Source organism: Oncorhynchus clarkii, chromosome 16 (genome assembly GCF_045791955.1).
Source record: "Oncorhynchus clarkii lewisi isolate Uvic-CL-2024 chromosome 16, UVic_Ocla_1.0, whole genome shotgun sequence".
Classification (NCBI taxonomy): domain Eukaryota; kingdom Metazoa; phylum Chordata; class Actinopteri; order Salmoniformes; family Salmonidae; genus Oncorhynchus; species Oncorhynchus clarkii.
The window spans coordinates 36,076,843-36,103,538 of record NC_092162.1 but is presented as its reverse complement, the minus strand read 5'-3'; the positions used below and the strand labels follow the sequence as shown (position 1 = coordinate 36,103,538).

General features: G+C 40.5%; 2 protein-coding genes across 3 annotated transcripts; one reads left to right on the top strand and one right to left on the bottom strand.

Annotated features, from left to right (window-relative positions):
* Positions 1–2,765: 2,765 nt before the first annotated feature.
* On the top strand, positions 2,766–4,746 carry LOC139368350 (transcription initiation factor TFIID subunit 10-like). 2 transcript variants are annotated; one of them, XM_071107119.1, is made up of 5 exons: positions 2,766–3,104; positions 3,409–3,563; positions 3,826–3,890; positions 4,022–4,136; positions 4,482–4,746. In XM_071107119.1, the coding sequence occupies exons 1-5, from the start codon at positions 2,975–2,977 to the stop codon at positions 4,569–4,571; spliced, it is 555 nt and encodes a 184-aa protein (XP_070963220.1). In that variant the 5' UTR covers positions 2,766–2,974; the 3' UTR covers positions 4,572–4,746. The 2 variants fall into 2 exon arrangements, with proteins under 2 accessions (XP_070963220.1, XP_070963219.1); XM_071107118.1 differs by having other exon boundaries at positions 4,479–4,746.
* Positions 4,747–5,539: 793 nt separating this feature from the next.
* LOC139367578 (probable G-protein coupled receptor 160) lies at positions 5,540–17,366 on the bottom strand. The gene is made up of 2 exons (XM_071105833.1): positions 17,293–17,366; positions 5,540–6,557 (listed from the first exon to the last, which is right to left on the bottom strand). The coding sequence occupies exon 2, from the start codon at positions 6,506–6,508 to the stop codon at positions 5,540–5,542; it is 969 nt and encodes a 322-aa protein (XP_070961934.1). The 5' UTR covers positions 6,509–6,557; positions 17,293–17,366.
* Positions 17,367–26,696: the final 9,330 nt, after the last annotated feature.

Sequence of the window (26,696 nt, the reverse complement as noted above, 5' to 3'; positions counted from 1 at the left end):
ACTGAATTTACTAAGTTCTTGTATTTGTTTGTAAGTGTCTTTTTTATAAATCTTGTTTGATTAATATGCATCAAGTCTGGTAGGACTGTTGCCATTCTGTTGCTTATGAGTTTTGTTGTTGTTTTATTGTACAATTGATTAAATGTGCGGTTCTGCAGGGGACTCTCCCGATTTTCTTGGTTTTAATATAACTTAAATAACTCTTTGATACATGGAACTCGGAAGGACTGAATTGAGTGACATGTGTGTCATCATTTCAGTAAATAGGGGTGATACTTTGTCCCAGACTGTCAAATAAAATTTTATGGGAAAGCCATCCATACATGCTGCTTTTCTCCGCGCAAATGTTATAACAGTGTACAATATTCTATTTCTATTTTGTGTGATTCTTTTTTGTCTGCTGATAGTTGTTTTAGGGTTATTGAGTCTAAGAAGGCTGTAGGATCTGTACAACTGTTTACTTTTGATTTATATACATTTTCATAGAAGCTTTTAAAAATGGCATTAATTGTTGTTTCTAATTAAAGCATTTGTAACCTTTTAAAATAAACTGGTTTGGCGTTATTGAGTCTATTCATTTTGTGAGGGCTGCAAGCTATCAGGTTTATTTTACATTGAATAGTATCCTTTATTTGAGTTTAATCTGTTGGCTCTCTTCAAAAGTAAAATATAATATCCTTGCTTAAGTTCAGACATTTTATTTTCTTCTTTACTTTGTAAATATGTATTATGGGCTTTTTCTAAAATAGGAATTTATATACATTTCGAATTCAGATTTGACTTTTGCCGAGTATGAGATTATCATTCCTCTAAAACAATCCTGTATACGCAAACTGGGATCTGTGTTTTGGGAGGGGAATATTGATGTGACTGTGAATCTCTGTCCCAGCTCTCTTGAGAGAATGTACTGAAGCCATCATCCAAGTTATGTGTTGGAGACCTAGGTTGTAGTGAGTATTGATCCCTGGGCTGGCCATACATCATAGGCTGCAGTCCACCTCTTCCATGTAGAGCACTGAAGAGCCATGGTGGAGGATGTGGCAGAGGTGTTGTCTGCTGGTCATCCCACTTTACAATCAATGATAGTAGTTGCACCTTCAGACGTCCCTTGTTTCATCCTATTTTCTTCAGCCCTGGTACAAGGCTGTGCACAAATGCCTCGTCTTGAGCCGTGTCTGTAGTGGTTGGTCTTGACTGTTGTTCAGGCATCTGAAGCACAGGGTCATGGCTCGGGGAGCCCACGTCGTCCTCAGTGTCATCAGGCTCCACAAGTTGGGATTGAGGCGTATCAGCATTTGCAAGACCGTGGTTGCCTCAAGTGGAAAATAGGTCAGCATAAAAAGTCAAATGTGTTTAAGTAAACTTTAGAACCCTCAGATCGGTCTCAATTAATAATATTTCTCAAATCTGGGCCACAATGTCTAACACTGCTTGTTTTCAGAATTCCTCCATAATAAGGAACTGATTCATAATCTATAGGCCTATATAATCACTCATTCAGAAATGGGACACCAGTTGACATTAATCAATCAAGTAGTTACTTGTAGGTAGGAAATAAGGCCAGCAATACTGCAGACCTTTAGGTTTGGAATTCAGTGCAATCAATTCAAAGGTATATTATAACTTACCTTATTGGCTGGACGTAAGGTATCAAGAATGATAACATTTTCATTTATCTCCATTCTTTCTGATTGGTTCCCCAGAACCAATAGGTTGGCCCTTACAAAAAAAGATTGCAGTTTTGAAACAGCAGTAAAAGTGAAGTAGCTGCAGTCGACTGTGGTATTTTGGACAAAGCAATTGCAGAATAACTACAGTGAACTACAGTTATACTGCAGTTACACTGCAAAATTACTGTATTAAAAAAGTACTGCAGTTATATTGCAGTGTACTGCTGTTATACTACACTCTGACTGCAATCTTTTTTAATAAATGGGGCCTTCCGTAGATGCCTTAAAGTGTCACAGAGGGACTTCCATCTGGTTTTGCGCAATTCAACATCTATGAAGAGTAAAATATACATGAATGCTAACCAATAGCAAAACATTTATTTTGTCATTACAGGTACTTGGCATCTGGAGACTCTATTTGCAACCTGGCCTTTACCTATCGTCTTGGATTCCAGACAGTGTCTCAGTGTATTATGGGGACCTGTGAGGCCATATAAAGGAGGATGCTGGCAACCTATCTGCCACGACCCACTGAGGAAACCTGTATCACATCCGACCGTCCATAGGGCCGGGGTAGGCAGTCAGTGTAAATAACAATGTGTTCTTAACTGACTTGTTAAATGAAGGTTAAATAAAGAGACAAACTTCTCAAGAGTTTAGTATTTACTTTATTGCTACTATTCTAACTCACAAGTAAGCATTTAACGGCAATGTCTACACCTGTTGGATTCGGCGCATGTGACAAATAAAATGTGATTTGAGAGGTACATAATTTTAAAGGACTAGTAACTGTCGAGCTCTAGTAAGTCGTTTCATCGTACGACTCAATATCGCCACCTACCGGCCTTTGGGCTATACATGACTGTGATCATAAAACGTGAAAATCAGAAAGATCTTAATCTATATATTTATTCTAGAAACGTTTGCATACAATATAAACTACAGTAGATAAACTAAACCACCTCACACATGTGGTGGTGTCTTCTTCAGTGTGTCCAATCGATTCGCCATGGTGGATGAAAATCTGCGCATATTTTCCTGGGGGGAACCATTAGAAGCACAAGAGATGTTTACGCCGGACTTTGAAATCGAAGCACACGGAACGCGAAAAAAATAAGACAAACAGTTTCGCAGGCTAACACGGTAATAGTGGATGAAGGATCTTACTTTTCTTTATTTGCCCATAAACTATCGTAAAATGTTATTTTTGGCACTCAATTGAATCCTTTCACTTCAGCAAGCACATTTAATTGTGTTACTTTGGCAATTTTACCAAGCGAACTGCGGTGCAGCCAGCGACAAACATGAGCGTTGATACTCCACAGCCAGTCATGACAGGGGGCTCTTCAAATTCCTCGACATCCAATAATTGCCTCTCTAACAACAATGCAGCAATTAACGTCAGCAGCATACCCTCGGTTGCCATAAGTAATTGTAAGTATTCAGACGAGTTTAGAGGTTATGAACCGCTTTATGAGCTGGCTTAATACATGGTTACACCAATTAATGGTCTGCTATCTACTGTAGCTAGGTTAGAACTTTTGTTGAAATTGTTTAAGTACAGTAGCCCACACCATATAGCACTGTGCAGAACTGGAGAACCATCTTAGAGATAGTCCTGTTCATTGCTTGCTACTTTGTGAAACACCGTCTTAGACCACTGCTGGACCTTGGCTATCAACATCTTAGCTACATTTAGAAAGATATTAAACCATGCATTTCTCTTTATTTGTTTCAGCCCCAACCACCGCTGCCATGGCCACACCATCTGGCACATCCGTGTCCAACGGCGTGTATGTGCCTAGTGGCATTGCCAACGGCGATGTGAAGCCTGTAATCACAACCACACCACTGGCTGACTTTCTTATGCAATTGGAGGACTACACTCCTACAGTGAGTCAGACCCCCTTAATTGGAGTAATCTTTGTTAAAAAAAAAATACAAATGTACATGACTTTTTTCACATACCTAGGCTGACGTCAACAGTCGCTTGGTCCATATACATAAAGCGTATTTGGGTTATGTAGTTAACAGGTGCCTCTGATTCACTTAGCATGTAAATGTCCTCTGGTGTCTATTGTGAGATGCTAGTGTACCAAAAAAAAAAATAATAATTGCAATGACTTCAGTTCAACCTCTACCATGTTTTTGCCAGATCCCTGATGCAGTGACAGGCTACTATCTCAACCGGGCCGGCTTTGAGGCATCTGATCCGCGAATGTAAGCATGCCTCTTAGCTCCTTAACTGCCAAGAGTCCTCTCCCATCTATTTCAGCTTTTACACCAGTTCAATTCAATATTAACTCACGTGAGCGCCAAACGTGAACATTATTTATGTCCATCATTTTCAGAATCCGTCTAGTCTCCCTCGCGGCTCAGAAGTTCATCTCAGACATAGCTAACGATGCCCTGCAGCACTGTAAAATGAAGGGAACTGCCTCGGGGAGCTCCAGGAACAAGACAAAGGTTAGTACATTTCTAACCTAACGTTGCAGGCGTAAAATAAACACATGAGCAGCGTTTCTTTCTTACTGGTCCATACGAGAGAGAAAAACGGTCGGGGGAGGTTCTCTTCTGCCCTGTTCAGCCAATCCAGTAAATGTAAAGAAGTTAAGATGGAGTGTCGCCTTGGTTAACGTCTCCCCCAAAAAAGTCTCACCACAGGCTCTTTTTCCATTTCCCATGAAATGAACACATGAACTGTTGTCAATGTGAGATGCACAGAATGATTCATGCACAAGTATGAATGCTGTTTGTATCTTTTTGATTGGTTTCTCACTCTGTCCTCCCACCTCTTTCCTCCCAAAGCAGGACAAGAAGTACACACTGACCATGGAGGACCTCTCCCCTGCCCTTTCTGAGTATGGCATCAACGTAAAGAAACCTCATTACTTCACATAGGAAATTGGTCTTACACTGTCGCAACCCCCTATGATCATGGTTCAGATGTCAGTAGAATATTAATTGCAGTCACTGTTCTGTTTTTTTTTTTTTTTTTAAGTAGGGCATACTTTGCTTCATGTGGAATTTTGGTCTTGTACTATTTTATTGATACAAATAAAATGTTAAACAATGACTTATTTCTGACTTTGTGCTTTGTTGCCTTTTCGTTTATGTAGTCTGGTGATAACAAGGGGAAGAGTTGTTGCTAAAATATTTATCAGGATGGTGTAACAGTACTAAAAATAGTATTTAACCTTAGGTTGAGTGGGGGCAGTCGATAATAGAAAGAGTGTCTTTTTGTAGGCACTAACTCCGCCATGGTTCGTTGGACAAAGCCTATGAAGAAAATGAATGGTGTTTTTGGATAAATGCTGAAAATAAGGTCTGTGGTATACACAGGTTTAGGAGATTTTATACATTTTGTTTAATGAGAATCTTAATTGGCTAACATCACATTTTGTGAATTGAAGAATTTATGTAATAATAAAAAAACGACTTATTTCTGCCTGCTTGAACAGTAATAGCTCAGCTACACATGAAAACATGAATTAACTTAGGGAATCGATAAAACTTTGTTCAGAGATTTTATTTATTTTTCTAGGCAAGTCAGTTAAGAACAAATTCTTATTTTCAATGACGGCCTAGAAACAGTGGGTTAACTGCCTTGTTCAGGGACAGAACGACAGCTCAGGGATTCGATCTTGCAACCTTTCGGTTACTAGTCCAACGCTCTAACCACTAGGCTACCCTGCCGCCCGGCGTAGCCTACATGCACAAACACAATATAATAATATATATATATATATATATATATATATATATACATATCATTTTATGTGTGTTATTATTATTTTTGTCTGTATGGAAAATTGTAAAATAAAATATTTGAAAAAAAAAAAAAGGTGAATCTTTACTTTAAGGGCCTGTCAGTCGCTCTTGAGCCAAAACACCAGCCCCACCAATACGCTGTTGGCACACTCCAACCATAGGAGGTTGATGCTGATGTAGGCAGGGACTGCAAGGCCCAAAAGCTCACAGGCGATGCACAAGACCAGGTAAGATGCCCACGTTGTGCCAAAGTCCAAAGTCAGGCTGAGGTAAAGGGGGGGCCTCTGCCATTCGGTCTCCACTGCCAGTGCTTTCTGCTCGTCCTCGTCACCCCCTAGCTGCTGTAACTTGGCATAACTGAATCTCAAGTGGCTCTGCAGCATTAGGTTAACATTATCCCTCTGCTCTGACAGCCTGTTGGCCTCCTTCAGCCACAAAGGCATCTGTTTGTAGTGGAGCAGCATTACACAGCAGATGGCCACGGAGATCCCCACTGAGAAATGTACCACAAACACAGACTCCTGCACAGTGCACCCTAAAGTGTTCCTCCCTCCCTCGTACTCAACCTCTAGGAGGTTGGTGACTGCTGAGCAGCAGGAGTGCACACCGGCCAGCACCCACACCAGCAGCGTCAGGGAATAGTTCCATAGGTCCCTACAGGGAGCGTCGTGGCACGTGGTGTTACGTGGCTCGGAGGCGTAGTCCAGCAGCCCCAGGCCCAGCATAGGCAGAGGCAGCGCGTTGAACACGGCTGAGGCATGCGCCAAGAGGAAGCAGATGGACACCGGGGAGCGGGCGGGTCCGAGGAACCACACAGCCGCCACAGCGCACAACAACACCACATCGACCAGGAAGACGGAGAGGCCACAGACGCCCATGAAGGAGGTGTGCAGCCAGCGCAAGCACATCGACAGGACCAGACAGTCCAGGCCCACCTTTAACAGCAAGATGAACAGAAACTGACCGGTGCTGTCCTCATAGTAGCTCCCCTCCTCTTCCCAGGACTCAATGATGGCCAGCATGTTGAAGCTTTTGCCGTGAGGACTGAGCCCAGCTCCAGAAGTCATCTACTGGGTCTGTGACGTTCCACCCGATGTCACCATGCTCAGGGAAAAGCTGTTGAAGAGAGAGTGACATATGGAATAGTTAGCAGCAATCTACAAACAGCTTCTACCAAGCAATGAAACATTTTTCTTGTGTTATCAGTACTACCTGGTCTCTTGTGACTTGTTTACAGAAACAATAAGAAACTTCAACTCTCCCTGTAAAGGGATAGTTCACCCAATTTCCAAAATGACACAGGCTTCCTTACCCTGTAAAGAATGCTAATATTGTACTATGACTTGATTGGGATTTGTGCCACAAATGCTAAAACGTTTGGAAACAGTGCCAGGAAACTAAACCAAAGCATGGTTTGCTGTCATATCTTGTCCATGGACTGCTTACAGGGTGTCATGTCATTTAGTATTTTGGGTGAACTTTCCCTTTAATGGATGTATCATGCCTCAACACTCTTTGTTTGGATTCCACCAAAATCAAGTGTTATTGCATTTATAGCTTCATCTATGAATTTGAGCATGATTGAATTTCAAACCAAGCGACAGGGCTGCCTTTGACTTATTCACTTTTTTAAACAAATAGTTGTTTTACAATAACAAGGTTTCCATCCAACCTTTTTATTGCAAGTAAAATACGTTGGATAAAAAAATGTCACAACAGGCCTGATGGAAACCGCTGATTTGTCCGTAAGCTTTCCAGATGTCGACAAAACAAAACATGCGAGACAAGGTGGGATCTTTTTGTGTCTGTAAAATGTATTATACGTGAAATGGTGGTGGAAGTGCTTTTATGCATAAATATTGATATAATAACCATCATATCGAAGTAAACTTGGTCACGCGATCTCGTCGAAAGAGGAGGAATGGAAGCGCCATTAAGGTACACAATAGTAAATTTTGGTAGATAGAAGGTGCTCTTTGGTAAAAGGGGTAAATTGGTCATCAAAAAGAAAGGAGGACCAAGGCACTCTTCATTTAATTAATTAAAATGCCTTTATTAGTATGGCATGTTCAATAGAAACAAAGTTATTTTTAAACGATGCGTTTCGGCTGCATGGCCTTCGTCAGGGAGAAAACGTTGTTTCTATTGAACATGCCATTCTAATAAAGGCATTTGAATTAATTATATGAAGAGTGCCTTGGTCCTCCTTTCTTTTTGTTGGTCACGCGATATGTTGTATGATCGTCCCACTACAACTCAGGAAAGCATGCAGTTTATTAGGCTTTTCCCCTTTCTCTGTTTTTGCTAGTCCTCCCAGTTTTGACCCTTGCCTGCCTTGACTCTGAACTCGCCTGCCTGACCATACTGCCTGCCCTGACCTCGAGCCTTCCTGCCACTCAGTACTGCCATTTTTGTCTGTCCACGACCATTCTCTTGCCTGCCCCTTGGATTATAATAAATATCAGAGACTCGAACCATCTGCCTCCCGTGTCTGCATCTGGGTCTCGCCCTGTGCCCTTATGACCAGAGACTTTCTGTCGACTCTCTCCAGCAGACGGACCGGCAACCACAGAGAGACAACAAGACATATACTTGTAAATATGTCAATTGCAATTTATTTTCGAATGAGCGGTCGTTAATGTAAACTATTAGCATTTTCTACGAGTGTAGTTATTAGCTATGAGTTTCCCGCTGTTGAGCAGTCCACACCCCCTTTCCGTTGTCTACCAAGCAATCATATTGGTTTCGTCCGCTAGGGACTTTTTCTTTGTATCATGTCATATGAACTAATTGTGTGTGTTTTCACGTGTTTCTGTGATTTGGTTAGTTAGTTAGTAAATAAATAATTAAGCCAATATGTATATCACTGATTCATAATTTATGCTAGGGTTCGTGCTGATATCCAAGGGTTTGCGACATTCAGTCATGAGAACTGATGAGGTAATAATAATACATTAATAAGCACTGTTTTGAAAATATCTGTGGAGTTATATTCGGGAAATTGACACTCTATAAACATATTTTCTGTGGTGCCCCGTCTTCCTAATTAATTCAAGTTACATGATTAGTTTAATCGCATAATTAAATTACACATAGAGAATTGATTTGATAATATACAGTTGTCAGCTTTAATGATAGTCACAGACATGACAATGCCCATATGGGGCATACTTCCTTGACTTACACCCTTTCACAAACTTCCTCAAGTGGGCTCGGCGTTGGGTGGTTTTGTCTGCTTCTTTCAAGGATAATCCTGCATCTTTAAATTCTGTCTCCACAGACCTTCTCAAGCTGTTTCTGGGTGTTCCTGGTTTCCTTTTCCCCTGTGGGTTCAAGGTTAGAGCTTGTCTGGTTGTGGGTGGTGGGTGGTTTCCTCAAGGTGTTCCTGACACAGCCCTATTTCCTGCATTTTATTTGTGACAATTTGTTCTTGCTGTGTAATTTCCCAGAGATCTTCATTCCATATGGCCACTGTATTCTTAGCCATTTGTTTATGAATGTTTGTAGTTTGTTGCTTGTGACTTGTGGTTTTCCATATAGTAAAACTGATTTGACGTTGGTATTGAAGATGCATAAATTGTTTAGTGTTCATTTGTTTTGAGATCCATATTAGCTTAAGCATTAGAAATGCAGTTCTTGCCTTTCCTATTCTTGTTTGTAGATCTTTGTCACTTCCTCCATCTTTCCTGATGACACTTCCCAGATAAGTGAATGTGTCACTTCCTCCAGTACATCTTGTTCTGCAAATGTTTTATGTGTACTGTGTTGTCAACAAAGTGTAGGTCTGCTAGTTGGGACCAGAGGGTCCATGGTTTTCTCCTGTGGTGGTGTCCTTCATTATCCAGTTGACTGCCATTGGAAAGAGAAGTGGGAACCACAGGCAGCCATTTCAATCTTCTGTGTTTACGGGGAAGCTATCAGTTTATTCCATCTGTGTCGCACTGCTTTGCTTTATCTTGGCCAGGTTGCAGTTATAAATGAGAACTTGTTCTCAACTAGCCTACCTGGTTAAATAAAGGTGAAATAAAAAAATAAAAATCAGTGAAGTGTCCATTGTGTATTACTCTGCAGGGTGACTGTAGGTATAACTATTGGGTGATGTTGATGATCGTACTTGTAGTGTAGTCACGATACCAAAATTCTGATTTCGATACCAGGTTTAATATCATGATACTCGATACCATCATGATACTCGATATCAAAATGTTACCACAACATTTAAAAAAAGCTGTATTAGTCAAAGTCCCAGAATGGCACTTAAACTCAGCTACTGCTCTGTTCAATCGTTGGGCATCTTTCGTTTGCATCTTATTTTATAAAAGTGGGTGCTGTCGTGGAAAATTACATAATTAGTCATGCTATCCCGTGTTTTACCACTTAAAGAGTAGTCTCTTGTTATATGCTAGTGTTTTTTCGAACCTGATACAAACTTGTCTTGGTGTCACAGTCATAAGACAGCTAAGAGATGTTTGGGTGCAACCGCAGCATGTGAAATGCAGTGATTTTACTTTCTACAGAAAGTCACATGTATGGAACCTTGCAGAACGGAGTACAATATAGTGTTTATTGTTGTGAATGCAGTTAGCCCAAGGGCTCAACCGTCTATCTTAAGTTTACACAGACAACGAATTACCTTTTATACACTATCTTCTGACTGCCACGAATACAGAAAGGGGTTGTATATATTTTCTCTATAAAAGCATTAAACCGGCACTGTTTGTAGAGCTTTTCAACTATGAGCTGTTGAGTGGGTAGTTGATTCTCAATTTCTGAAAATCCCATGATAAAGTGTTTGAAAGAATCTGCAGTCTCTCTTCTCTTGGATTTGATATTCCACAACAAATTGGTGACAGTGGTGGGATGCTAACTCTGCTTGTAGATTGCTCCCCAGAGACCGAGGTTAAACTGCGCGCAGGGGCTCAGTTAGATGTGGCTAAAGGTACCACACACTCTGACTAAAACGGAGCAGAGGGGGACCCACCTTGGACCTGACGGAAGTGTCAGTGAGTAGATATATCATTCCGGACAGATAAAAGAAATTCAGGGTGAGACTGATTTTCTTTTAAACATAATAGAAAATCCTGTTCTAAGAACAGGTTGTGCACATTATGTATTTGTTGTAGCAAAGACACCCCGAGTTAGAAACTTTGTTGTAGCAGAGTTATTGCTGAATAGGGAAAGTCCTAGAAGTAATTATAGGGCAAACATCCTGTTGGCATCTTTTTGTTGAAGCAGAAGTATCCTGTTTAGAGACAGGGGTTGTGTTTCTCTGTTGAAGCAGAGCCATGGGATGATATGACACAGTTACAAGCTATGTGATTCCAGGGCACAATCCTGAGAAAAAAATACAAATATTCCTACAGGTACATTTAAAAAATATATTTTTTAAAAAGAACAGAAAAAGAACATAGTAATAACATAATAAAATAGTAATTTTTATTTTACCTTTATTTAACCAGGCAAGTCAGTTAAGAACAAATTCTTATTTTCAATGACAGCCTGGGAACAGTGGGTTCTGCCTGTTCAGGGGCAGAACGACAGATTTGTACCTTGTCAGCTCGGGGGTTTGAACTTGCAACCTTCCGGTTACTAGTCCAACGCTCTAACCACTAGGCTATGTCACGCCCTGACCATAGAGAGCCTTTTTATTCTCTGTTTTGGTTAGGTCGGGGTGTGACTAGGGTGGTTAATCTAGGTTGTTTTATTTCTATGTTGGACCTAGTGTGTGTAGCCACCTGTGCCGGCTACACACACTAGGCCTCCAGTGCGCCTACCCAGTTCGGTACGTCCTGTGCCTGCTCCCAGAGAAATTTAGAACCAGGAACAGATATAGCCCTTGGTTCTCTCCAGACCTTACTGCCCTTAACCAACACAAAAACATCCTATGGCGTTCTGCATTAGCATCGAACAGCCCTTGTGATATGCAACTTTTCAGGGAAGTTAGAAACCAATATACACAGGCAGTTAGAAAAGCCAAGGCTGTCACGCCCTGACCTTAGAGAGACTTTTTATTTATCTATTTGGTTAGTGATGTGATGTGGGGTGGGCATTCCATGTTTTGTTTTCTATGTTTCTTTATTTCAATGTTTTGGCCGGGTATCGTTCTCAATCAGGGACAGCTGTCTATCGTTGTCTCTGATTGGGAATCATACTTAGGTAGCCCTTTTTCCCTCCTTTCAGTGTGGGTAGTTGACTATAGTCACTATAGCCCTGTAAGCTTCACGGTTGTTTTCTTCGTTTGTTGGCGACATTTTAAATAAAAAGAAAATGTATGCTCAATACGCTATACTTTGGTCCACTTCTTTCGACGACCGTGACAAAGGCTAGCTTTTTCAAGCAGAAATTTGCTTCCTGCAACACAAACTCAAAAAAGTTCTGGGACACTGTGAAGTCCATGGAGAATAAGAACACCTCCTCCCAGCTGCCCATTGCACTGAGGATAGGAAACTCTGTCACCACCGATAAATCCACTATAATTGAGAATTTCAATAAGCATTTTTCTATTGCTGGCCATGCTTTCCACCTGGCTACCCCTACCCCGATCGACTGCACTGTACCCCCCACAGCAACTCTCCCAAGCCTTCCACATGTCTCCTCCCAAATCCAGTCAGCTGATGTTCTGAAAGAGCTGCAAAATCTGGACCCCTACAAATCAGCCAGGCTAGACAATCTGGACCCTTTCTTTCTAAAAATATCTGCCGAAATTGTTGCAACCTCTATTACTAGCCTGTTCAACCTCTCTTTTGTGTCGTCTGAGATTCCCAAAGATTGGAAAGCATCTGCGGTCATCCCCCTCTTTAAAGGGGGCTACAATCTTGACCTAAACTGCTACAGACCGATATCTATCCTACCCTGCCTTTCTAAGGTATTTGAAAGCCAAGTCAACAAACAGATTACCGACCATTTCGAATCCCACCGCACCTTCTCTGCTATGCAATCTGGTTTCAGAGCTGGTCATGGGTGCATCTCAGCCACGCTCAAGGTCCTAAACGATATCTTAACCTCCATCGATAAGAAACAATACTGTGCAGCCGTATTCATCGACCTGGCCAAGGCTTTCGACTCTGACAATAACCACATCCTCATCGGCAGACTCGACAACATTGGTTTCTCAAATGACTGCCTCGCCTGGTTCACCAACTTCTTCTCTGACAGAGTTCAGTATGTCAAATCTGAGGGCCTGTTGTCGGGGCCTCTGGCAGTCTCTATGGGGGTGCCACAGGGTTAAATTCTTGGGCCAACTCTCTTATCTGTATACATCAATGATGTCGCTCTTGCTGCTGGTGAGTCTCGGATCCACCTCTACGCAGAGGACACCATTCTGTATACTTCTGGCCCTTCTTTGGACACTGTGTTAACAACCCTCCAGACGAGCTTCAATGCCATACAACTCTCCTTCCGTGGCCTCCAACTGCTCTTAAATAAAAGTACAACTTTCAACCGATCGCTGCCTGCACCTGCCCGCCCATCCAGCATCACTTCTCTGGACGGTTCTGACTTAGAATACATGGACAACTACAAATACCTAGGTGTCTGGTTAGACTGTAAAATTTCCTTCCAGACTCACATCAAACATCTCCAATCCAAAGTTAAATCTAGAATTGGCTTCCTATTTCACAACAAAGCATCCTTCACTCACGCTGCCAAACATACCCTCGTAAAACTGACCATCCTACCGATCCTCGACTTCGGCGATGTAATTTACAAAATAGCCTCCAACACTCTACTCAATAAATTGGATGCAGTCTATCACAGTGCCATCCGTTTTGTCACCAAAGCCCCATATACTACCCACCACTGCAACCTGTACGCTCTCGTTGGCTGGCCCTTGCTTCATACTCGTCGCAAACCCACTGGCTCCAGGTCCCCCCTTATCTCAGCTCGCTGGTCACCATAGCAGCACCCACCTGTAGAACACGCTCCAGCAGGTATATCTCTCTGGTCACCCCCAAAACCAATTCTTCCTTTGGTATATCTCTCCTTCCAGTTCTCTGCTGCCAATGACTGGAACGAACTACAAAAATCTCTGAAACTGGAAACACTTATCTCCCTCACTAGCTTTAAGCACCAGCTGTCAAAGCAGCTCACAGATTACTGCACCTGTACATAGCCCATCTTTAATTTAGCCCAAACAACTACCTCTTCCCCTACTGTATTTATTTATTTTGCTCCTTTGCACCCATTATTTTTATTTCTACTTTGCACATTCTTCCACTGCAAATCTACCATTCCAGTGTTTTACTGTGCTATATTGTATTTACTTCGCCACCGTGGCCTTTTTTTTTGTTGCCTTTACCTCCCTTATCTCAACTCATTTGCTCACATCGTATATAGACTTGTTTATACTGTATTATTGACTGTATGTTTGTTTTACTCCATGTGTAACTCTGTGTTGTTGTTTTATGTGTCGAACTGCTTTGCTTTATCTTGGCCAGGTCGCAATTGAGAACTTGTTCTCAACTTGCCTACCTGGTTAAATAAAAGGTGAAATAAAATAAAAATATATATTTTCTATGGTAGAGTAGGTCAGGGTGTGACTAGGGGTTTTACTCTGGTTTATTATTTCTATGTGGGGTTCAAAGTTTTATTTTCTATGTTGGTGATTTGTATGATCCCCAATTAGAGGCAGCTAGTAATCGTTGTCTCTGATTGGGGATCATACTTAAGTAGCATTTTTTCCACCAGTTGGTTATGGGATATTGTTTATGTTTTGAGTTAGTGTTGTAGTCACGGTTCGCTGTTTGTTAGTTTATTGTTTATTGTTTTGTCTTTGCTAAAGTTTCACTTCTTTAATAAATGATGTGGAACTCACTGTACGCTGCGCCTTGGTCCGTTTCTACGAACGAACGTGACACTAAGAATACATTGAGATATCGATCTGTCACACTCACGACAGTGAGTATAAACGTGAGCTGTAATGATAAAAAGTTAAGTGGTAATAAGTAGTACAAACTGTTTATATATCATCCCGTTTGTAAATGTATATTCTAACTGTATTGGTGTGTGCTAAGTTGAGTGTCTTGAATTTGAGTGATAGACTCAATGTGAGGCACTAAATTTGTGTTGAATATTATTGATAGTTGGGGTTTTATTTGACCATGTTATTAGAATTCTAATGTTAAAGCACATCAATATATGGCTTTCTGGATGATACAATACAATTGACTTGAGCATGTTTTAGTATGTTTATAACTATGTACACTACCGGTCAAAAGTTTTAGAACACATACCAATTTATTTATTTTTTACCATTATTCTACATTGTAGAATAATAGTGAAGACATAAACTATGAAATAATACATATGCAATCATGTAGTAACCAAAAAAGTGTTACACAAATCAAAATATTTTATATTTGTGATTCTTCAAATAGCCACCCTTTGCCTTGATGACAGCTTTGCAAACACTTGGCATTCTCTCAACCAGCTTCACCTGGAATGATTTTCCAACAGTCTTGAAGCTATTCCTACATATGCTGAGCACCTGTTGACTGCTTTTCCTTCACTCTGCGGTCTGACTCATCCCAAACCATCTCAATTTGGTTGAGGTCGGGAGATTATGGAGGCCAGGTCATCTGTTCAATGTGGAATTGTTATTCCATTTTGAAAATTTGAAAGAAAAGGCAGAATAAACTAAATAAAACGTCTGTTTATCAAAAATAAAACAGATGTTGTTTTGTAACCCTGAAGAATTTGTCTTTCAATTCACCAAACTGAGCACTGTTTCAAATAATCCCTCTTTGAGAACAACTGTTCCAGATGCGAGATGCGCATCACAACTCTTTTCATTTGGAAATATTTAATGCTCTATTTATTCTGTTATATTACATGTTTTTTTTACATATAAAATATCAAATAGGTGTGTCTTTGAAAATGGAGTCGCAAGAGAAACTCTGAAACAAAAAAAAATGCACTTGGTTCATAGAACCGGGGTTACATCAGTAACCTCTGGTAGCCGCTAGATGCGGCTGTAATAAAAATAGTGGTTTCTGTTTTCTTCCTACAAATATGACTAACTTTTGAACAGTTTAAGCTAAAAGATATTATGACCCCATCACTGAAAGATAAGACTCACAGGAATGTTCACATGCCACGCAGGATTCATTAGAACAGTGTGGACAAGGTCAGGCACTAAATCCGCAACAAACACATTGACTATTGTGGATAAAAAGCTGTGCGTGATGACGTAGTGCACATACAAATACCTTTTGCTGTTAAATTCCCATGTACCGAATAATAAATACTGTTAAATGAGTATAACATTTCTCACATGAAAATGTTATATATCGAGTGTACACACTCTGGTATTGGCACGTGAGCCAACAGCTCGCAGATACAGTGCGGGTATAGCCAACATTATGAAACTATTATGGACAAAAGAGCAAGATTGTTTTTGTCAGACAGCAGCCAAGCATTGATGATCATGTCACCAGAATAAGGCCCTCAATATTTATTGGAAAGGAACATCAAGCTCATCACCCTGCAGTTTCATCACCCTGTGAAGTTCATCATAATTTAGCCTAATAAACTGCATGCTTTCCAGACAAGTTGTAGTGGGACGACCATACAAAGTCATCGCGTGACTCCAAGTTAACAGTGGTGGAAAAGTACTCAAGTGAAAGTTAAGATACCTTAATATAAAATGTCTCGAGAAAAAGTGAAAGTCACCCAGTAAAATACTACTTGAGTAAAAGTCTAAAAGTATTTGGTTTTAAATATTCTTAAAGTATAAAAGTAAATGTAATTGCTAAAATATACTGAAGTGTCAAAGTAAAAGTATGAATAATTTCAAATTCCTTATTTTAAGAAAACCAGACGGCACCATTTTCCTTTCTTTTTCTTTTTTTTACGGATAGCCAGGGCCACACTCCAACACTCAGACATAATTTACAAAGGAAGCATGTGTGTTTAGTGAGTCCACCAGATCAGAGGTAGTAGGATGACCAGGGATGTTCTCTTGATAAGTGCATGAATTTGACTATGTTCCTGTCCTGCTAAGCATTCAAAAGGTAATGAGTACTTTTGGGTGTCAGGGAAAATGAATGGAGTAAAAAGTACATTATTTTCTTTAGGAATGTAGTGAAGTAAAAGTAGTTACAATTTAAATAGTAAAGTACAGATACCACCAAAAACTACTTAAGTAGTACTTTAAAGTATTTTTACTTAGGTACTTTACACCACTGCAAGTCAACTTTCATATCATGGTTATTATATCAATATTTGTGCATAAAAGCGTTTCCACCAACATTTCTCGCATAATTAGCTTCACTAACACAAAAACATTGCACCTTGTCCAGCATATTTTTTTGGGTCGACATATGGAAAGGTTACTGATAAATGTTGTTTCCATTGAGCATGACTTGACATTTTTTATTTGACATGCACTTTACTCACATATAAAGGTTGGGTGGAAACCTGGTTAATGATGATTTTATTTTCTACACACAGAATATCATATAAAATTATTGCCTATGACCTTGTGAACTTCCCAATACATGAATTTCAGTCACTTCAAGCCATACTTCCTTTAGATTGAAGTACTGTCAGACTGATTTGTAATAGACTGTCATAGCCCCAATTGAAAAAGTTAACATTGGCCATTGATTACACCCCTTTTAAAACATGGTAGGGTGGCAATTAAAAAAAATATCAAAACAGGGTCGCAGGCCCCAAAAAATTGGGAACCCCTATAATAGCATAAGCCCTATGTACGTATCACTGGAAACATAATGTATCTTTAAAATGACAGTCAATCTCAAAGCACTGTCCTGACTGCATGTCTCATCATTTTGTTTATCATTGACATTATTAATCATGTTATTTTCAAGCAAGTTTAATGCAGTAATCTTACCTGGGGTTGGACACAATTCTGGACCTTAACTTGTGCTTCTCAGTATTGAAGCAGGAGCTCTCAACCAGATCACAATGAGCTGTGGTTGTGTGGCCATAACAAGCTTTCTTTTCTTCCCCCCTCAAAGATGGGCAGCGTGTTCACTGCCCACACACAGGAGACTCTGGACATACATGGGGTGGACTGACTCTGATGGCCAGTACTATTGGGTGGGAGAAGGAGTTTCTCCAGGGATGTCTTGGGTACAAACAGCTCTTTCAGAAGGTCTGAATGTCCTCCCTCTCCACCCCCCCCCCCCCCCCCCCCCCCCATCCTCCACCCCCACAGCGCCGTGACAGTCCGGTATGTGTACGTTTCATCCACCAGCACCACACTGAGGCGTGTCAGCAGATAGAGACCTAGCCCAGCACAATCCACACACACTCATGAAATTATGCGATAGATTACCATGAATTACAGTACAACAATGATTCTCCTCACGTCTCCATACCGGTTAGGCTAGATGCTATATATGGTATTTGAATAAGTTCCTGTAAGTAGGGAAATGTAGGCCCATTTGTTTTACGCCCATATACCAGCTGGTAAGTGGTAACTTCAAGGTCTGACCAGAAACAAGGGCGTAGGAGCCGGGGGGGAAAGGGTAGACATGCCCCCTCCCCAATGTTAAAACCAGGTAAAATGGTTCCCCCCCAATAATAAAAATAATAATCTGCAAGAATGTTATTTAGAAAAATGAATCCCCAGATTCATTGAGGGACTTTTATTTTGAAAAGGCCTCCGCTGCTGGAACGTGTCACTTTTTCACACCCCCACTGAATGCTTCATTGTCACTCTCAGTTGTTACAAGCAGTCTGGCAGTGTGTGTAGCACCACCATCATTACTCACTGCACCGGGTAAAGTAATTGTTGTTGGTAACAACAAAGTAAGTTTAAGTAAAACCTGTATGAGTGAGAATAAACTTTGATATGTTAGAACGAACGTGAGCAACTAAAACTTTCTCTTGGCTAGTAGCTAGCTTCTTTGGGATAGGGGGCAGCATTTTCAAATCAAATCAAATCAATTTATATAGCCCTTTGTACATCAGCTGATATCTCAAAGTGCTGTACAGAAACCCAGCCTAAAACCCCAAACAGCAAGCAATGCAGGTATAGAAGCACGGTGGCTAGGAAAGACTCCCTAGAAAGGCCAAAACCTAGGAAGAAACCTAGAGAGGAACCAGGTTATGTGGGGTGGCCAGTCCTCATCTGGCTGTGCCGGGTGGAGATTATAACAGAACATGGTCAAGATGTTCAAATGTTCATAAATGACCAGCATGGTCAAATAATAATAATCACAGGCAGAACAGTTGAAACTGGAGCAGCAGCACGGCCAGGTGGACTGGGGACAGCAAGGAGTCATCATGCCCGGTAGTCCTGAGGCATGGTCCTAGGGCTCAGGTCCTCAGAGAGAGCGGAATAAAGAGAGAAAGAGAGAATTAGAGAGAGCATACTTAAATTCACACAGGACACCGGATAGGACAGGAGAAGTACTCCAGATATAACAAACTGACCCTAGCATAAACTACTGCAGCATAAATACTGGAGGCTGAGACAGGAGGGGACAGGAGACACTGTGGCCCCATCTGATGACACCCCCAGACAGGGCCAAACAGGAAGGATATAACCCCACCCACTTTGCCAAAGCACAGCCCCAACACCACTAGAGGGATATCTTCAACCACCAACTTACCATCCTGAGACAAGGCCGAGTATAGCCCACAAAGATCTCCGCCACGGCACAACCCAAGGGGGGGCGCCAACTCACTTTTGGATGAAAAGCGTGCCGAGAGTAAACTGCCTCCTACTCAGTCCCAGATGCTAATATATGCATATTATTATTAGTATTGGATAGAAAACACTGACGTTTCTAAAACTGTTTGAATGATGTCTGTGAGTATAACAGAACTCACATGGCAGGCAAAAACCTGAGAAAAAATCCAAACAGGAAGTGGGAAATCTGAGGTTTGTCGCTTTTGAACTCAGCCTCTATCAAATACACAGTGGATATTGGTTATGTTGCACTTCCTATGGTTTCCGCTAGATGTCAACCGTCTTCATAACGTTGTTTGAGGCTTCTACTATGAAGGGGGGCTGAAAGAGGGGAATAAGTCAGAGGTCTGCCAGCAGTCATGCGCTGGTCACGAACATTTCACATGAGAGGTAGCTCTTGTTCCATTGTTTTTCTACAGACAATGGAATTCTCCAGTTGGAACATTATTGAACATTTATGATAAAAACATCCTAAAGATTTATTCTATACATAGTTTGATATGTTTTCATGACCAGTAATATAACTTTTGGGAATTTTTGTCCGACCTTTCCGCTGGACTTGCACGCGCGTTTGGATTTGTTTACCAAACGCCCTAACAAAAGGTGATGAACTTCATCGAACAAATCAAACATTTATTGTGGAACTGGGATTCCTGGGAGTGCATTCTCCTGAAGATCATCTAAGGTAAGTGAATATTTATAATGCTATTTCTGACTAATGTTGACTGCGCAACATGGCAGATATTTATTTTGGCTGTTTTGGGCTCTGAGCGCCGTACTCAGATTATGCTTTTTCCGTTAAAAAAAATGAAATCTGACACAGCGGTTGCATTAAGGATTAGTTTATCTAAAGTTCCATGTATAACACTTTTATTTTAATCAAAATTTATAATGAGTATTTCTGTGAATTGATGTGGCTCTCTGCAAAATCACCGCATGTTTTGGAACTACTGAACATAACACGCCAATGTAAAATGAGATTTTTGGATATAAATATGCACTTTATCAAACAAAACATACATGTATTGTGTAACATGAAGTCCTATGAGTGTCATCTGATGAAGATCATCAAAGGTTAGTGATGAATTTGATCTCTATTTGTGCTTTTTGTGAATCCTCTCTTTGGCTGGAAAAATGGCTGGGTTCTTCTGTGACTTGGTGGTGACCTAACAATCGTTTGTGGAGCATTTTTGAAATCAGACACTGTGGCTGGATTAACGAGAATTTTATCTTTAAAAGGGTGCCTAATACTTGTATGTTTGAGTAATTTGATTTAGGAGATTTCTGTTGATTTGTATTTGGCACCCTGCAATTTCATTGGCTGTTTCATCCGCTAGCGGAACCCCGTTCCCAGACAGGCTAGTTGGCTTTACATGTTTTTATATAAATAGCTAAAGCTGGGTAGTTCTGGCTGTGTGAAAAACTAATAGTGAATGTTTTGACGCCAAGAATACTTGCTAGCTTCAGAATTACTTGCACAATCACTGTCTTAGTCTTCATCATAGGGGCAGCAAGTGTGCAATGGATGTGCCTCCAGTCAAGAAGAGAGAAAATAAAATAGACAGTTTTTTCAAAGTAGTGTAAAGGACTTTGAAAGCTTAGATGTCTCTAAAAATGTATCACATTCATTTTCTCTGTAGTGCTAAGGACTGTAAGTACGTTCTCTGCAACTGCCTGCACACCACCCCTGGCAAACTAGCTGTCTTTAAATTCATCAGAGTGAAAATGTTTTTTATTATTTTTATTATTTTTTGTGTGGCGTGCATTTGCATTTGCTGGACGTTTATTATCTCACTTTTTTTGGCCAATAAATATACTTTTTTTAAACCGGAGAAAATAATTGAAATTGCATGCATTGTTTTCGAAATTGCATTGGTATTCACTGCAACGTTGTAGTTCCCAAGGTATATCAATCCCGATTAGCCAATGGGCTTTCATGATTTTGCAGGAGTTTCATATTATTAGTTCAGCGCAAGACAACCCCCACCTCGCCTCTCCCGCCAAATTCAAAACCAAGGCAGCACTGAAGATGAGAGATTAATTTTCACATGGCTAACAGCTAGTAAGCCTTCTTTTGTTATTTAAAAAAGTTCAGGGAGCAAAATGTAATCGGCAAAGAAAAATAAGGCAGGTGTCCGCTCATTTATTGCCTCTTGGACAAAGGAATATGGGTTTGTTTTGCTGAAGGACTGGTCTGTTTGCGCTCTCTGTTGTACAACTGTTGTTTGTCGGACATGAAGTGTACAGCATTATTTTGAAACGAGACATGAGAAAAACTTCAAGGATGAGGACAAGGCTGAAGGAATCAATAAGGCAGTGTCCAGGTATGATAAAAGCTACAGAGGTTTTTATTTTAAATTTATTTTATTTAACCTTTATTTAACTAGGCAAGTGAGTTAAGAACAAATTCTTATTTACAATGACAGCCTACCCTGGACAAACCCTAACAACGCTGGGCCAATTGTGCGCTGCCCTATGGGACTCCCAATCACGGCCCGTTGTGATACAGCTTGGAATTGAACCAGGGTCTGTAGTGACGCCTCTAGCAGTGAGATGCAGTGCCGTAGACCGCTGCACCACTCAGGAGCCCGCCCCTATAGGTGAGCTACAAAGTTGCACAGTGCATTGCTAAACATGGAAAACCATTTGCTGATGGGGAATATATCAAGGAGGCTTTCCTCAGTAGTTCGCAGGCCTTATTAGATGGATTGCCTAACAGACACAATAATCTCAAAGATAAAAGACATGCCTGTGTCTGCCAGAACTGTTGAAAGGTGCATTACTGAGATGGTTGAAAATGTAAAGGAGCAGCAAACTGTACCCAATACACAGCAGCAGACTATGACCGCACTGAAGCCTAACAAAACAGCCCCCACAATCTTTTTATCATCAATTTCTCTCAGCCAATCATCAGTCATTTGTGTAAGTGCTGTGCTTGTTGAATGTCCTTCCCTATAAGCATGCTGAAAGTTTGTCAATTTGTTTACTGTAAAATAGCATTGTATCTGGTCAAACACAATTTTTTCCAAAACTTAACTACGGGTTGGTAACAGGCTGATTGGTCGGCTATTTGAGCCAGTAAAGGGGACATTACTATTCTTAGGTAGTGGAATTACTTTTGCCTCCAGGCCTGAGGGCACACACTTTCTAGTAGGCTTACATTTAAGTTATGACATATAGGAGTGGCAATATCATCCGCTATTATCCTCAGTAATTTTCCATCCAAGTTGTCAGACCCAGGTGGCTTGTCATTGATGATAGACAACCATTTTTTCACCTCTACCAAACTCACTTTACTGATTTCAAAATGACAATGCTTGTCTTTCATAATTTGGACAGATATACTTGGATGTGTAGTGTCAGCATTTGTTGCTGGCATGCCTAAGTTTGCTAATCATGCCAATGAACAAAATAATTAAAGTAGTTGGCAATATCAGTTTGCCCATATATCAATTTAAATTTGTCCATATGTAAGTTCAAATTAGTTTGTATCCTTTTCAAAAAAATCACTAGAAATTAGCCTTTAAAAGCTGTTTTTCAACAACATTAAATCAGGATCCCTGTAGCAAAATGTCCCTCCTACACCCCTGACTGGAACAAAAGGGGACTTGGTACTAGGGTTGTAACCATATACCAGTATCGTGATACTCAGAAGTATCAAATCAGGCAAACAAAACGTGAGGCAGACTTAATTTATTGAGAACTGTAGGCTAATGTTAAAAACAAACAGCCTTATGTTGTCAGCCTTATGGAGTCACATTTGTTTATTTTCCAAGCTGTACCACATTTGACATAAAGCAGGTTTTCAAAGAGCCATGGAAAATCGAGTATGGTGACAACCGTACAGTTAGTACTACTTAAAGGGGCAGTGCAATGAAAAGTGTTTTTCTTTATTAATTATTTTATTTGTTTTACACTATGAGGTCGAAATAACACTGACATTGTGGAAATGATGGTAATGCCCTTTTTGTGTAAGAGCATTTAAAAAAATGCCTGGAATTTCAGCCTTTTAAAGTGGGATGGAACTTTTGGCCCACATCATGATTTCACAATATGATCTGATTAAAATAGACCAATAAATTACCATCTGGGTAAGAGGTTGTGCTCTAAACCATCCTATCAGCCAATCAGGGCTTTGTATGTAAATCTCCATATTTTTTTCCTAAAGCCCGCACGATGCAACTGAGCATTTCAATGGCCAAAGTAGGCTCAGGGAAATAAATGATACAGAATATATTTTGGAGTTATTTTCATCTAATAAACACTCATTTATTAGACATTGATGATTTTGAAAATGAAATTACAAACACTGCATGGGGGCTTTAGTTATTCAAGGGAACCCACGTGTATTCATTAAAAACTTCTTCAAATGTAGGGTTCCCTAAATAGGGGACCTTGATATATTTTTATTTTATTCAATGTCGCCAAAGTGAGAACAGTAGCCCCTATCCGTGAATACAGGGTGTTTCCTGAAATCTGGGGATCTTAGATTTCTAGATAAACCATACAATCTTTGGTGCGACTTAGTACCATATATGGGCATACAAACATAAAAGGGCAAGCCACACTCACGGGCCCATTTCAAGATGGCTGAGACTGATGATCTGTTGGTGTGGAGAAGCTAAAACTATACAGCTAAAATTATACAAATCTTGAACAACGTTGGTATGTGGTGAAAGTGTAGACTCCACAGATGATAAGGATATGTTATCTGTTGGCCTGTGACTTATTATCGATTCACAGCCCAGAGAGTCAATGAGTTCATTTTATACTTTGTTTTCACTAAACGACAAACATTTTACAAGGTAAGTCTCAATTTGGTCTGTGTTTAAACTAGAGCTACATGAATCGTTAGGTTCTTACAAACAAAAGTAGCCTATTGTCAATGTTCTCCAATGATGTATGGCTGAATTAGAACATCATATGTCCACTCAGTGACTACATCTTTGCACATCAACAGTGTGTTGTTTTTGTCATTTTTTAAAACCAGGTATACTGAGAAAGAGGCTTTGAAGGAAATTATTAGTGAGTCAGACACAGATGGGATCTCGAGTGGGGCAGTGGTCTAAAACGCTGCATCTCAGTGCAAGAGGCGTCACTGCAGTACCTGGTTAGAATCCAGGCTGCATCACATCCGGCTGTGATTGGGAGTCCCATAGGGCGGCACACAATTGGCCCAGCGTCGTCTGGGTTTGGCCGTCATTGTAAATAAGAATTTGTTTTTAACTGACTTGCCTAGTTAAATAAATACATTTAAAACATTTTGGGAGCGACCTATGACATGGGCAGAGAAAAAAGTTTTCTAGAAGGATTGGATTCCTTCTATCATCATCTAATCATTTTTTTTTTTTACATTCTATAGTTTACTATGTATTTAGTATTTCTTTTTATATTGTGATATAGTGCGTCTCGGTGAGAGGTGTAGGAGTCAGGCGCAGGAGAGCAGGGATTTTCTTTGAGAAGCGTGTTTAATGTAGAGCTCTGTACACACCAATACAAAATTGGCCCAGATGAATGTCCAAACAACGCGCTCGAAGGAAAACAAACTCGTGTCAGTACACGGAGGAACAACCACAGTTCCGACACTACATACGTCAATGCGAAAACAATAAACCGCATAGAATACTGAACGCTAATACTCACAAGCTTAATCCTGCACGAATTACGGCAGGTAACAGGTGCCCTATATACCCACAGAAAGGAACACAGACAAAACAACCAGAAAAAGAAAAAGGGATCGGTAGCGGCTAGTAAACCGGCGACGCCGAGCGCCGCCCGAACAGGGAGAGGAGTTACCTTCGGTAGAAGTCGTGACATATAGTTATAGTCTGCTTCTTTTTGTTTTGTATTTACAGTATAGCAGTGTCCTGTCCTGTGTGGCCTACATCCTGTGTGAAAGAAGATGCACTGTAAACGTCACGATGGGCGACATGCTATCATACATTTCCCTGGCGATGTACATGGGACTGGCGAAGGTATATATAGTTGACTAGTGGAGCAAGTCTCCGCCCTACCGATTCAAGTTCCCCACCTCCATCATGAGTGAAAACCTTTTCTTTACCATCAACCGTACTCTTCATGAGTGACCCACAGAAGGATGAGGAGAATGAAGGGGACTGCAGGGTATGATTGTATCACAAGAGTCAGGCCTGGTTACATTTATAATGTATATCTGTTTTCATAATTTTTATTTTAAATATTTGTAATTAATGTGGGATCTTTTATGCTTATTCAATGTGTAATAGTAGTGGAATTACCCCATTCTGTAACGGTTTTCTTGAGTCGAAGGAGAGGCGGACCAAAACGCAGCGTGGTTACTATTCATGGTTCTTTAATAAAGAAACTATACATGAATAGACTAACAAAACAAGAAATGTTAAAAAAACAAAACAAGAAATGTGAAAAAACCAAAACAGCCCTATCTGGTGCAAACACAGAGACAGGAACAGTCACCCACAAAACCCAACACCAAACAGGCTACCTAAATATGGTTCCCAATCAGAGACAATGACTAACACCTGCCTCTCATTGAGAACCATATCATGCCAAACACAGAAACAGACAAACTAGACACACAACATAGAATGCCCACTCAGATCACACCCTGACCAAACAAAACAAAGAAACATACAAAGCAAACTATGGTCAGGGTGTGACACATTCGGACACTTTGGAGAGGTTGAAAGGACACTTGGATGTCCCCTGACACCACCACAATCTTTGAGATAGGTTGATTTTGTAGAAATGGCATTTTATAGTGATGACACCCCTTACTAAAATGTCTGTAAAGCTTATAGAATAATTCCTCATATAAAACCATGAGTGTAGCTTAGAAATACTAATAGCTAAGCATGGGGGAAATATGACTGAGGGCAAAAATGGCTTTCAAAACCAGATTGTGATGCTAGGTGATGCTTTCATTGTATGACCACTGTGGTCTCTCTCCTGTCCATGTTTGCATGTGGAGTGTTAACACAGTCATCAACCCTTTTCAAACGACCAGCCTTTGACTTTGGGAGAATGAAGATAGAGCTCTTTGCAGGTTGTGGTTCCCAAGAGGGCAGATAACTTTAGGTAATATAAAGCACCAAGAGATGTTCTTATTTATTTATTGAATATTCAAAACATACAATATACTTTCAGTGAAGCCGCTCAGTAACTACATCATACCAGTCATCCAACAGACTCCCATTCAGAGCGACACACAGAAGCATCCAGGGTCAATGCCCTGCTCAAGGGCATGTTGACCGATCTACCACCAGGCCAAAAAACGTGAACCCGAACCCTCCAAGATCCCCCCCACAGTTCCCCAATAGCTGTCCCTCAACCATTCGAGACCCCTCCCACACTCCCCAGGAAGAAAAAATAAAAATAAAAAACACAATTAAATCCATTCCCCAAAACCCCCCCAATGCACCAACAACCAAGAGAATGAACTAAAGAGAAAAAAGGAAAAGACAGAAGAAAACAGCAAACAATGCAATAAAAAAACATTTAAAACAAAGGACATCAAGGACAACTGAAATCATAACAGCAATACCTACTGTATATGTTTGTGTACATGTCTGGCACTGTTACATGTATGTGTGTGTTCT